The sequence below is a fragment of the Galeopterus variegatus genome, unplaced genomic scaffold (genome assembly GCF_000696425.1).
Source record: "Galeopterus variegatus unplaced genomic scaffold, G_variegatus-3.0.2 Scaffold1893, whole genome shotgun sequence".
In the NCBI taxonomy this organism is placed as follows: Eukaryota; Metazoa; Chordata; class Mammalia; order Dermoptera; family Cynocephalidae; genus Galeopterus; species Galeopterus variegatus.
Genome location: NW_007728004.1, coordinates 267,468 through 282,169, shown reverse-complemented (window position 1 = coordinate 282,169; position 14,702 = coordinate 267,468). Strand labels below are relative to the sequence as shown.

The following is a 14,702-nucleotide window of genomic DNA, read 5'->3' as shown; positions in this document are numbered from 1 at the left end:
CATGAGAATGAAAAAATTCATACTAAAAGCACAAATAGTCCTTTATTCATGTGTAAAAACTGTGTCAACAGCAGAAACAGATAAATAATTTGTTGATATGATAATTTAACTTTCTTACTTAAGCAGAGAATTCTTTTCATAATAGAGATAAAACCCTGACACAACCCAAACAACAAAGTAAGCTACAAAATTTACCTACATATTCTTCAAACTCCTGATAATTGACAAGGAACTCAGCTGAGACATAATCTGAGAAGAAAATATTCAAAGGTTTCTCAATCTTTGGTGTTGAAAAAACATAAACAAACTATATATGGAATATAAAGGATTGGTTAAGGAGAGCCTCCCTTCCATTTTAATTCTATCTGCTTAGAAAGCACGGACAGAGGCTATGTAAAATAAAATAAAACTAAACAACAATAGCCAATCAAGAAAGAAATTCAGTAATTTGAGAGACTTTCATCATCTTAAAAGATAAGTGTTTCTCTTCAAAGCTTTGAGTAAGTAGAAGCTTAAGTCACCTATGTGCATAAGCATAACTGGGAATCCAGCATTTCCTGTAGGTTTTTACATGGCATTCCAAGGATGCTTGAACTAGTAAAACCACGTGTGCTGTAAGAAGCCAAGTGACTTGACTGTCAGAATGGTAGGTAATTTAGCTGTGATATCTGTCATTCACCTGAAGTTTAGACTTTGTTTAACAGCTCTAAATATAGATGTCCTTTTCCTTTCTTACAGCTCACATGTATCTCTCTCCAAAAGACAACCTAAGTTGTTAGAGAATAATTCTCTCCATGCAAACTTCATAAGATAAAATTATATGGCAAACAGTTAATAACTTTAGATGTTGTGGCACCTTGACATGTTGAAGAATCTGTTTCACAACTTTCACTTCAAAATATGTGTCAAACAAAATATAAGGCTTTTGTTAATTGTCTATTTCCTTTCTTTTATTCTTTTCTTTGCTGAGATGATTGTTCAGATGATACCTTGGCACCCAACTTAACCCTGATGACTTTCTACTTGTACTAAGTAACTAAGTAAATGACAGTCCAAAAGTGTGTAAACATGTTTAAGATCACATCTGTGCTTGATCACTTCCAACCTGCGAAAAAATGACCAGGCCTGAAAGCACTCTGCGTTGGAAGGCAGGGATACAGACTGCTGGAGAAAGAGTAATTGGTGCCATTACTTTCTTATTTTGTCATGATGCCTATTGAATAATCTCTTATTTTTATATGCTTGACATTAAAAGTGATTAGATTATTTGTGATATTTCTCCAATCCTAATTCCTCTATTTTAATCAGGATAAAACAACACCGTTTATGTTGATTAGAATAGATACAAAACAAATAATGCTTGAAGAAGCTGATTCCAGGCCCAGTGGTAAAGTTTTCTTGATGATATGGGGTGATGAAATATAAAACACACTTGTTATTTTATAGAATAGAGAGAAGTAATATCCTTGTAAAAGGAGGTAAAAATTGTAGAGGAATATGATTAATAATTTTTAGTACCATTTCCAGATTTTTGAATTTGTAGTTTGTGTTAAAAATTTCATTTTAAGGGCCAGCCCAGTGGCACACTGGAGAGTGCGCTGCTTGGGAGTGTGGCGGCGCTCCCGCTGAGGGTTCGGATCCCATGTGGAGACCAGTTCCCGCTCATAGGCTGAGCACGGTGCGGGTGCAACACCAAGGGTTGCGATCCTGTTGCCGGTCCCTGGTACGGGTGCGACACTGAGGGTTGCGATCCCGTTACTGGTCAGTAAAAAAGACAAAAAGGAAAAAAAAAAAATTTTCATTTTAAGGGCCAGCCCTGTGGCTCACTCAGGAGAGTGTGGTGCTGGTAGCACCGAGGCCATGGGTTCGGATCCTATATAGGGCTAGCCGGTGCACTCGCTGGCTGAGTGTGGTGTGGACCACACCATGTCGAGGGTTGCAATCCCCTTACCAGTCGGGAAAAAAAAATTCATTTTAAGCGGCATAATTTTTAATGATTTTGATAAATGAAAACATATTATTTAAGAAATAATCCACACATGCCTAAAATAAATATTCAGTAAAATAATATATAAAATAAGCATTTAATATGTTTTAAAATAATCTCAAATATTTATTGTCACTATTTGAATCCTAAGAATCATTATGTCTCTGTTAAAATTCATGAGTATCTGACTGGTATGATACAGAAAAATAAGTGATACAGAATTGAATCACTTGGGGCTGGCCCATTAGGTCAGTTGGTTAGAGCACAGTGTTACAATGCCAGGGTCAAGGGTTTGGATCCCTATAACAATCAGCTGCCAAAAAAAAAAAAAAGAAAGAAAAGAAAAGAAACCACCAAATTGAAACACCCATTGCTGTTAACATCCTCCCACTTTATTTTCAAGAACATTTATTTTTGTTTCATATCCTTACCTTCTGTCTGGAAGAAAGTAAATTTTAACATAAGGGTTCCTTGGCCTCCCATCTTCCCTAGAAGGAAGATCCTTTGCTCCCAAAATTGTAACTATTAATTGGTGACCAACCTTGTCAAACCATAGTTTGATCTGAAAAGCAAAAATATTCATTTATTAGGTCAAGCATTTACTGTCAAATCATAATGTTTATATTTCCAATCTTCACCCCAATCTCTTACACTTATATTAGCACAGAGTATAAATTTTACTTAGAAAATTGCGATTAGTTAAAATAAAAGGATATACTATAATAACTTCAATGAATAGAAGAATGATTCAGATATTTCAGTTTCATTGATAAATCACTGGGCTTTTTATTTTCCTAATGTGATTGCTCCTTAACATGCACATAATAATTATACGATCATAATTAAGAACTTTACATACAATGATTGCTTTGTATCTTTTCTTATGCAAGAATCACTGTAGTTCATTTTGGTTCCCCTACAATACTGAGTTCAGAATAAGTGCTCAAAATGAATTGAGTAGATAATAAATTGTTTATATGGCATTCATTAAATTCAGTAAATTTTTGATGCTATTCCATAGCAAAAGACATTTCAAAGATTATATAGGCACAGGAGATTTACTAGCTGCTTTAGCCAATAGAGTTCTTCTATATGTACTTAACACTATAATAAATTCATCTTTTAAAATTTTTCTTATACAGGCATAAAGTCTCTTTTTCTTTTGTGAAGCAAATGAATCATATCCTTAGAATAATAAAAGTACATTTTATTATTTGAGTTAAGAAAATGTGGATAATTTCCCTGTGCCATAATTAGGAATTGGAACTTCACATCCAGCTGCTGAATTAACTTGATTTAACAGTTATTACCTCCCACACCCATAGCTCATACCTTCACACTTAGCTATTTTTTCTACTATGTTGGGATCTATGATAACTATGGCTCTGATCCACATCTTGGTTCAGAACTCTGCACATTTCTGAACACTACCTAGAAACTGAAAGGAACCCAAAATTTGGAACTTGTGAATAACAGGTAAAAATAAATTCTTGTTATACATAAAACACTGGCAGTTCAGCTCCAATTTCAACATGTCTTTGTTGAGTCCCTCACTTCATATCCTAGAGAACGAGAAACTGAGCAATTCTTGAGTCAGAAGGGGTGGAGTGACAGCCCAAAAGAGTATATAAAATTATTTCTATCCATTTTTTTCCCCGAATGAAATTATTAACCCACTTATAGGAATAAGAATAAGAAATATACAAATTTTAAAAATTGTGATTACTAATATTTATGCTGTGTGAAGTGTTTTTGTTTAGTAAAGGGTATTATTGTACTATTATAATAAAATGTTTTCTAATAGAGCTGCTAAGTAGAAAAATAGACCCTAGACAAGTGTTTCTCAAACTGTGGTTAAGAAATCTCCTGCATCAGTATTATCTGGTTTCTTCATTAAAAGTATAAAATCCCTGGGGCCCACCTCTCACTTACTGAATCAGAATGAGGTCCTGGAATTTGAATTTTAACAAGACATCCAAGTGATTTTCATGTGTATTAAAGTTTGAGAACCACTGCTTTAGACTAAGGGATAAGTAATCTGTAGAAAGAAGTCTCAAATATTCGAAAGGAAAAAAGCTCAAATATTTGCTTGCCTAACATTATTAGAACATAGATACAGATAAAGAGAGAGAGAAAAAGAGAGCAAACTATCCTTCTGGCAAAAGACATGAAAGGAAAACAAAAAAAGAAAAATGTAGGAGTGTCTCATTGTATATGGAATGAAAGAGATGTTATAGATAGAATCATAGATCCTCTAAAATGTGTAACCAAGACCAGATTAATTTCTACGATATTCTCCACTTTCATCAGTAATAAAAGAGTTTATGGCTTTATTTTTTCCAAGATATTAAAAATCCTTCTCTAAAGATTATGACATGAATTAGGCACCACAAAGAGGAAAAGACTCTGAAAAGCTAAATAATTTTTCCAATAAACTTCACATTTAAGAAACAATAATTATTATCATCAGGCTAAGCTTAAAATTATTGGAGCAAATTATTGATTTCTGTGACAATATTTTGAGGGTTTGAGACTAAGCACTTTGTTGCCATCTGCATAGGCAATATTTTTGCTCCATTAAATTCATTAGAGCTAAACATTTGAGATATATATATTTCAAAAGCCTGATAAAGAGTATTCTTTTCAGATTTCCTTATGTCGTGGAAAAACAAAAACTATCACTTACTAATATTATTCATTTCTTATATGAACAAATATTAGGCATGTCTTTAATATTTTTGCAATAATATTTTTATACTTTATTAAATTATGCTTTAGAAGTATAAGAATATTAAAATAATTTAGATATAAAACAGACACATTTTATTTTACTGATCATTTGGTCAAAATAACACTTTTTAATAAACTGCCTTAACAAGGTGTTTGATTAATACCCCTAATTTCCCTTAAATCACAGAACTTGCATTGAAGTTTTTAATAGATATCCAGTTCATGTCATAAAAATAGTCATTTCATTAGATAGATTTTTTTATATCACATTTCTAAATTTCTTATCTGTGCTTTTAAAACAAATGGTAAAGTACAGCTGTTGATTCCCCCAAATGTAACAAATGCATCCTTAATTCTAGTCCTTCATATTTCTTGTTCTAACTCAATTTCATTAATAAAAATCTTGGTACCATTTTAATTGTTTTTATATAACTATCATTCTAGCTTTATCATGTAACCATTTTTAATTTTTCTAAGTAGAACCTGAGCAGCACAGGTAAATATTTTATATTGTATAATATTAACCAGAATAACTTTAATTTTTAAATTTTTTAAAAAATAGGTAATATTCAAAACCAACAAATATTTTTTTAAAACATGCAGCAAAGCAAGGAAAGCATAATATTACTTTTTAAAAAATTATATTAACATTACTTTACCATATAAGGGTTTCCTAATGGAAAGAGGCAAACAACTTGTACCCAAGTATTACAGTAAAATTAAATGAAATTACAATGGCAAAATATAAACAAAATAAACACAACATTTTATTTGGATTGTAATTTTGTTCTTTTGAGAGAATACACTGTCCAGAAGTCAAAGCTTATTATAATATGCATAGAATTCATATTTTAAATAAGGTACAAATTTATTTGCCAATCTCCTCAAGGATGTATTGCTTGGAAAATGCAAGAGAATGTAGATGTTAAGTGATATAATGAATGATTTAAAGAGACAGCCACCTTAGTATAATAAAGTAAAATATCAACGGTATTAAATTAACTATTTCTGTAATTGTTACATGTATAAGTGGAATCTACATTAAATCTACGTTAAATGCCATTTTGAAACCTATAAGTTTTAGTATTTAGTTCACCATACGCAATTACTAACAAAGATTGTCTCTTTAAATTTTTATTCAGTATTCTAATCCCCATGCAGAATTTTACAAGCTGGCTCATAAAATGATTTGAAAGTCAAATAATATGGTTTGGAGCAACATACCAAAAAAAGTTTTCCTACTATGCATTTTCCAAAAACATACAAGTAAGGGTTAAAACACAACTTTAGTTTCTATCAGGCAGACAAGGCCTTTACCTGAACCCTAGGAACAAAAGGCGTTGCTCTTCTACTAAGGCTTTGGCTCTGGTAAGCAAAATTAAAGAAAAAAGCAATAAAACAAAACCAAAAAGGACAACACGCTGGAACTAAAAGACCAAAAGTAAAACCAAACACATACAACTACCCCTTAAATATAATTTTCTATGACAAAATGTATCTAAATTAAGTACCTCAATGTAATGAAAATTAATATTGGTAAGTGCTAAAATACATTCAAACTATACAAAATATTAGAATTTGGCTAATCAGATTTTTTAAATGTAGTCAACATAACAGGAATTAAGACTGAATATAAAATAATATATCTGGGCTCTTATATTCTGAAAGAATGATTGTAAGCACAACCCAAGACTCTAGAAATTGCAGATTTTACCCTTAAACACATGACACAGAAAAAAGCATAGTCCAAAAATAAGTTAGATGAAAGTGTATTATAGAATTACTAGTGAAAAGCCATCTGTAAAAGTAATTGTGTGACTTATCCAAAATGATATGTCTAACCAAAGTCCAAAAAACATTAGCCAAGTTGGCTTTAGAATTTCTTAAAATAATTACACATTAAGATACAAGTGTGCTAGAATGCACTGTATTAATTAGTTGATTCATACTTGAAGAATCTGCACACATTTACTACAAACCACTGGAGAAAACACTGTTTATTGTTAATCACACCGATTAATGACAATATCTCATTCTTTTTATACAGTTCTTTATATTTCTTCAAGCTTTTATTGACAGTTTACTGCAAGTTTGTTACCTCGTGACATTCCCAACAACTCTATGAGATAATTGTTATTATCCCCAACTTGTAGATGAGGAAACAGAGACATAAAAAAGGGCTAGATACACTTGCCCATACTCAAAAACAAAAAAGCAAGGTACGTAAGGCAGAAAATAGAGCCCATTTCTATTTCAAATTCTCAGAATAAAATGAAATTTCTTTACTCTTCTGATTTTTTTTTCATTTTGAAACAATTTCCAAAAGACAACACAATTATCAAAATTTTGTGCCTTTACTCACACATTCTAACAGTTAAATCAGGGGAAAAAAAATCAGATGCATATCTCTGAGTTTGGGAATGGGTTTCAAGGCATTTAATTCTGCTTCCTAAAAGATTCCATTCCATTCCTTACACTTCTTATGGATGTCTCTCTTGTCTACTTCAAAGTCACAAATAGTTAAATGCTTCTGTCTTTTTCACTGCTTCATAGGAACAGATAATGAGTACTGGAGGACTGTTGCTCAATTCAACTATCACTGGACAGACACTGTTCAAGACATAATATCTAAAACCCAAAGGAAAGCAGACCTTAAAAGCAAACTGTCATTCAATCAAGAGTCATCTTTCTCTCTCTCTTCAAAAACCAAGGTAGTCTCAAATTTAAGCTATCTTCCTTTTTGTGTGGAGTTATTCCAAAAGGAAGAATGATGTTCATGTATGGAATGCGTTACTGGTGTCTGTCTGTATATCCTTAGGTGGATAATTCTTTAGCAAATGGGAGAGGGTATATACGAAATTCATAGATTAATTGGCATATTGAAGACAGGGACTAAAAAGTACTCTAGAAATAGATTTTATTTTCCTTGCCATCCACCTGTTCTGTTTTAGACCACACATATCAAAGTAACACAATATTTTTGCAAGTATTATTTCATAAAAGATTTACTTTAAAAGGAATAGCACTTTCAAATACATTAATCCTTTAAAGAGAACATTTTTCCATCTTCTAAAATGACCTCAAACAAGCAACTCACAGACTTCTGAAATCAACCTTCTAAAATATATGTCAATTTGAACCTAATTATCACCCCTGAATTAATACATTAAATGCAGCTATAAAAACATATTTTTGTTTCGGTTTTGATTGATGTGAAATTCACAAAATATATAATTAACCATTTGAAAGTGTACATTTCAATGGCAATTAGTGCATTTATAATGCTGTGAAATCACCACACCCCTAGTTTAAAAACTTTTTCATCACCTCAGAACACCCTGTACTTTAAGTAATCATTCCACACTCCTCAATCTCCCTGTCATGTGTCAACCACTAAACTGCTTTATGTCCCTATAGATTCCAGATATTTCATATAGGAATGGTGAAATATTATTTGTCTCATTATAATTTGCAATTAATATTAATTCATTTATTTTAAGCATGAAAGATCTGATAATATCTATAATGATTTAGGCTTCATACAAATGAAGAATTTGAATTTGTACACCATAATTTATTTTGCATTTCTAATGTAACTTCTTACTATTTACTGCACTGCTACCATTAGGACATTCCTTTTATGCAGTGCTTCTAGAATAATAAAGTTATGACAATGAAGTGTAAAAGATAGAAGCTTAAAGACAAAACTTCTATTTCCAGAAAGCTTTTTTAAGAAGATTCTAATGAGATATAAAGGACACATACCTATTCTTAAGTTATTTATACCCTTTAAATGGGCATATAAAATGGATAATTTACAATACTTACTGAAAATGAAGTCAGAAAAATATTAAAACAGAGTAACTTAGGGAAACATTGCAACCATCAATCAACCACAGATGCTGAAGTGAAATAAAATATGACTGTCACTAGAACCCATTGTGAAATGCAGCCCTCTAGAAAGAAAGAATTTGAGCCTTTTCTCACTTCTAAAAAAATTGAAAACTATATTTTATCTTATCACTCTGTCAAAAAATTAGACAAACACTATAAATTAATTTTAAATATTCAATTATAAAAGTAATCCTCTGAAGGAAGAAACTGCTAAATTCCGGAAGTACACAAATAAAAAAAGGAATCAAAATAAGTGAGTGCTGCCACTGAAAAGGTTAAAATACAGACGAGGTGGCATAAATCTCAGCTCATGCTAAATCTCTCATTTAATACATTAATGGCAGTTTCATAGTTATGCCCTAGAATAACAAGCAGCAGCACAAGTCAAGCATGGAGAGAAAATAAATTGAATACGTTTTTTAAAAAATCAACAGCCTTGAGCATGAAATTGTAAACAAAAAATCTGCATCATATGTGTATTTTCTTTTTTTTCTTTCTTTCTTCCTTTTTGACCGGTAAGGGGATCGCAACCCTCGGCACAGTGTGGTCTGCACCACACTCAGCCAGTGAGCGCACCGGCCATCCCTATATAGGATCTGAACCCGCAGCTCGGTGCTACCAGCACCGCACTCTCCCAAGCGAGCCATGGGGCCAGCCCCATATGTGTGTTTTCTATGTGAGAAAATATCAGTGTACAAACTGACACACAAATATCAAGAAGGTCAGCTCACATACTACACAAATTATCTTCGTTCTCAGGCATTAAGATATCATGATTTTGTAAGTGTGGTTGGGGCCCAAGTAAAGTCTTGCCAAAAGCAAAAATGCCCATGGGTAAAATAGAAGGAAATGGGAATTATAAATGTTGTCTTGTGACTTCCTAGAGGTTTTCCCAAGTGGCGATATATGTAGACCTATATTTTTCCAACCTGTACATCATTAGAGCAAACCAAAATTATCTCCAGGCTGGTAGAGAGAGGGTTAAATATAAAGGGAAATATTATATCTAGGATGGCATCTTACTTACGTTGTCCTGGATGCAAAGAATGACAACAAAATTAATAAGCAACATGAGAATAAAAACCATTCTCTCTTATTCACTTGTATTCCTTGTGACTAGTACTATGCCTGACCTGGGGTCAGAATTTAACATTTATTTCTTAAATAGATGACTGCAGTTTAATTTGGTAAAAACATTTTTGGAATAAAATTTGGAAATAGATTTTAAGTATCTTAAAATTTTACTTCACCCTTCATATTGTAATTTTATTTCTGGAAATTTATCTGACAAAAGAATTTTGTCCTAAAGAAAAAATGCAAGATTTATATTCAAGGATTTCCATGGCAACATTATCTATAATAACATAAATTAGAAATAAGCAAGATACACTGTAATAGTGAGCTCGGTTAAAATGAAGTATTAAATAGCTATTAAAACAATTTTAAGAGGATTTTTTAAAGACAGAAAGTTTCACAATATGTTACTAACTAAAAAGCAGGATTCAAAAGTTTGTAAGATTCATTGTAGTTTTATTTAAAAATGTATATGTAAGTGAATGATTAAAGTTTAATTTGGTAAAACATTTTTGTTTATGGCTATATTTTAGTGTCAACATTACAGATGATCTCCATTTTAAATTTATTTTTCTGTACTTTCCAGAATTCCCACAATAATTATGTATTGTACATATAATCACTATCTTTTATATATGTGGGTAGGGTGTGTGTTTGTGTGTGTGTGTGTGTGTATAATTTCAAAACAGTTAGAAATTTTACTACCAATATCACAGTGGAACAGATCTCTTCCAACTCAAAGAAAATGAGAAAATGGTACGTATTTTAAATTAACAATTACATGGGTTTTAAGCCAACATTATTTATAAATCTAAAGACCAACTTACCCTTCATCTGGAACAACAAAAGACCTTGAATAGCCAAATCAATCCTGAGCAAAAAATATAAAGCCAGAGGCATAACACTACCTGACTTCAAATTATATTACAAAAATATTGTTACCAAAACAACATAGTACTGGTATAAAAATAGACATTCAGACCAATGGAGTAGAATTGAGAACCCAGAAATCACCCCTCAGGCTTACAGCCATCTGATATTGGACAAAGGCTACAAAAAATCTACATTGGGGAAAAGACTGCCTCTTCAACAAGTGGTGCTGGGAAAACTGGATATCCATATGCAGAAGAATGAAACTAGATATGCACCTTTTACCATACACTAAAATCAACTCAAAATGGATTAAAGATTTAAGTATAAAACCTGAAACTGTAACATTACTTAGGGAAAATATAGGTGAAACACTTCAGCACTAGATCTGGGCAAAGAGTTTACAAACATGAGCCCGAAAGCACAAGCAGTAAAAGAAAAAATAAACAGATGGGACTATATCAAACTAAAAAGCTTCTGCACGGCAAAGGAAACAATCAACAGAGTGAAACAACAATCTACAGAGTGGGAGAAAATTTTTGCTAACTATGCATCTGACAAGGGATTAATATCCAGAATATACAAGGAACTCAAGCAAGTATACAGTAAAAAAGCAAATGACCCAATTAAAAAATGGGCAAAGGAGCTGAAAAGACATTTTTCAAAGGAAGACATACGAATGGCCAACAGGTACATGAAAAAATGCTCAACATCACTCGTCATCAGGGAAATGCAAATTAAAACTACAATGAAATACCACCTCAGTTAGACAGGCTATAATCAAAAAGACGGTGAATAACAAATCCTGGCAAGGGTGTGGAGAGAATGGAACACTCTTACATTGTTGGTGGGGCTGCAAATTAGTACAACCACTAAGGAAAACAGTATGGAGCTTTCTCAAACAACTACAGACGGATATTCCATACAATCCAGCAATCCCACTTCTGGGTATATACCCAGAGGAATGGAAATCATCATGTCAAAGGGATACCTGCACTCCCATGTTCATCACAGCTCCGTCTAAAATAGCCAAGACATGGAGCCAACCTAAATGTCCATTGATGGATGATTGGATAAGGAAACTGTGGTATATATATACACAATGGAATACTAACTCTGCCATAAAAAAGAATGAAATACTCTCATTTGCAACAACATGGATAAGCCTGGAGAAACTTATGTTGAGTGAAATAAGTAAAGCACAGAGGGATAGATACTGCATGTACTCACTCATATGTGGGAGCTAAGAGAGAAAGAAAGACCACAGCAGTGCATTGGATTTGCAGAGGGAGAGAACATTCTTTGGGCTACAAACTGGAATGGGGGGGAAAGGCAGAGGCAGAGGGAGGTTGGGGATAATTGCATGGGGGACATGGGGTACAAATGCAATTTGTGGTAATGAGTATGCTGCCAGTATGAATCTGGTCCTCACATCATGGGCATGAGGGAGGGTTGACAATCAGCTTTGTATCTTATGAATATTCATAACCAATAAAAAAATTTTTAATTTAAATTTAAAAAATTGAGAACATATAGTTTTTTGCCTACTGTTATAGAAGTGGAATTGAGTAACAAACTCACTTAAACATTCTATTACAAATAACTATACTTTTTTACTTTGCTCTATGATATGGTATGGTCTCATTTATATAGATAATATAAGTCTTAACTCATGGCAAGTACAATAAATATTTGTCAATTGAAAAATACATAAATAAATAAGGACAAACTTTACATCATTATACAAACAGAAGTGAAACTTTTAAATTTATATTTCCCCCCAATATTTGTGCCTTACCTTTCTACCATACTAATTTTGAACCATGAGGAAAAATACCTTAATCTGAAATTTGTCTAAATCCCTGCACTATGCTCCTTGCCCTCCCCTTCTAGTACAATTTGTAATAGGACCTTGAGATTTCAAATGAGATAACAAAATGGTAGTTACTCATAATGGAAATCTAACTTCTGATCCCTCCTCTACCAACTCAAGCCAACTATACATACACACACACAGAGAGAGAGAGAGAGAGAGAGAGATTTAGCTATGTACTGGCATCATTCAGCTCCCCACATTATTTAAAGATGAGCTATTTAAATGAAGCCATAATAAAAAAATAACAGGTAACATTTATTAGCATTTTCTAAGATAGTAGGAGAAAATACACATACATGTATAACTAGAAATGACAACATATGGGCTGTTAACGTATGTAGCGAAATAAGTAGAAAGATGCTACTTATTATGGAGAATGGAAAAGAGACCACTGTCATCAAATGAAAAAAAAAACACTGTTTATGAAAGAAAACGGAAAAGAAAGTAATAAAAAGAAGAAATTCATGTTAGTGAGACATTCACAATCTCCTAATAGCATCTCATCTTCTTTCTTGCATAACTTTTCTGTTATTGTCACCTTTGTGGTCAAAACAGTTCCAAAAAGACATGTCTAATGACTTTTTCAATAACTTTTAATATCTTAATTTTGCTTATGCTTCTTATAACACCTTTTAATTAATAAAATTACTTCAGAAAAATCAAACACTACCCCTTCCTCCGAAAAATAAATGGAGAAACTTTGCAGCTGATTTAACAAAAAGCTACTTCTATTGCTCTTAAAATATCAGCCCAGAATAGTTTAGTTTTTAACTACAATAATTTTCATTCAAAATACAACATCTGCTTTTGAGAACCTAAATAGTTCTTTAATACTCACAAAATTTCAAGTTAGTAATCACCAGCATTACTATAAATATTAACCTGTATGCTTCTAAAATATAACTCAATAAATTTATATATATTAACAATTTAAATAGTTTAAGGAGGGAATGACAACCGAACAAATGAATAAAAAGAGAGGACTGAAATTGCAAAGATCTAATATGGACATAATGCAACATGCATAACTGAATTTTAAACCTTTATTAGAAAGTGTTGAAATTAGGGATCATTTAATGTGAAATCACTTGGTGTACTCAGTAATCTATTATATATTTCCCCACTTATTTGGTTTTGTCTGTTGACAAAAACATCTCAAGTATCATTATTTTTCAGAGCAATATTCAAACTCCAGTAATTATTATTAAATTTATCTCAAATTTCCTTAAGCTTGGAAAGCAAAGAAAAATACATAAATATTTACTTTCATTTTCAGTATCATCTTTGTACAGTGCAACATTTTTATTTCTCTTAAAAATCTATGACAATTTATAGTCATTTAAAGGTATAGAGCAAAAATCATGATCTTGAATTTTGGAATAATTACTAAGGTAAAAAAGGTTTTAGATATCCTCACAAAATCTAACTTTCATTAAATTCCAGAAAACCTAACTCTAGTAAAAAAAAAAAAAAAAACACTATGATAAATGAACAAAATAGAATTTCAATAAATTAAAATTATTAAGAATGAGAAAGTTGATGGTTAAAAGCACAATTATGTTCTAGTAAGAACGTAGTTTACAAAAAATTAGCATCATATTTTGAAAACACCATTTGATATTCCTAAAAGAGAAATTAATTTAGTGATTACATACTGAAAGTTGTCCAGATAAGAACTGTGGAACATCCCTCAACATGCCAGGACTCATAGGCGAGGTAACGGAAATAGAAGGACGATCCATTTTTTGAGATTCGAATGAGCTAGAACCTGAAATGACAATTATATATAAAGAATAATAATAATGGCTATTCAATAGTATTTAATAACCTTTACCATATATATTTTAAATTATTTATTTTTTTAAATGTCCACAAAAAATCATTATATAGACCATTTTCTTAGCCACAATTTGCCAAATATTCTTAGATTTTTTTTTTTTGGAAGCCTATGTGCAGTTTATGGATTTTCTTAAGCCAAAAGTGAACCATTTTCTGTAGCAATCATAGCAGAGAATAAGTTACTTCTTCTGTTATGTGTACTGTACTCAAATCTTACAATAATGTATTACAAATTTTTTTTTAATAGAAACAGGGAGGAATAACCAAAACATAAGTCAATAAAGCAACTAGAAGACAGTCTAAACTTACAATGCTAAGAACTTAAGTACTAGAATTTCCAAAATTATTACATGTTTCCAAGGGGTGATTTTTAAAACCATATCTGGAAAAATATAACAAATTAGACTGAAAGAAAGGAAGTGAGGAGCTATG

The 14,702-nt window shown here is 31.8% G+C and overlaps 1 protein-coding gene across 1 annotated transcript in view; it reads right to left on the bottom strand.

Moving 5' to 3' along the window:
* LOC103595939 (regulating synaptic membrane exocytosis protein 2) overlaps positions 1–14,702 on the bottom strand; it is a gene marked incomplete at its 3' end in the record, with an annotated part of 267,512 nt that overhangs the window by 51,955 nt on the left and 200,855 nt on the right. The window contains exons 9-10 of the mRNA XM_008579475.1: positions 14,087–14,199; positions 2,419–2,549 (exon numbers count right to left, since the gene is read on the bottom strand). Coding sequence (XP_008577697.1) covers positions 2,419–2,549; positions 14,087–14,199 — 244 coding nt within the window. The remainder of the gene's footprint in view (positions 1–2,418; positions 2,550–14,086; positions 14,200–14,702) is intronic.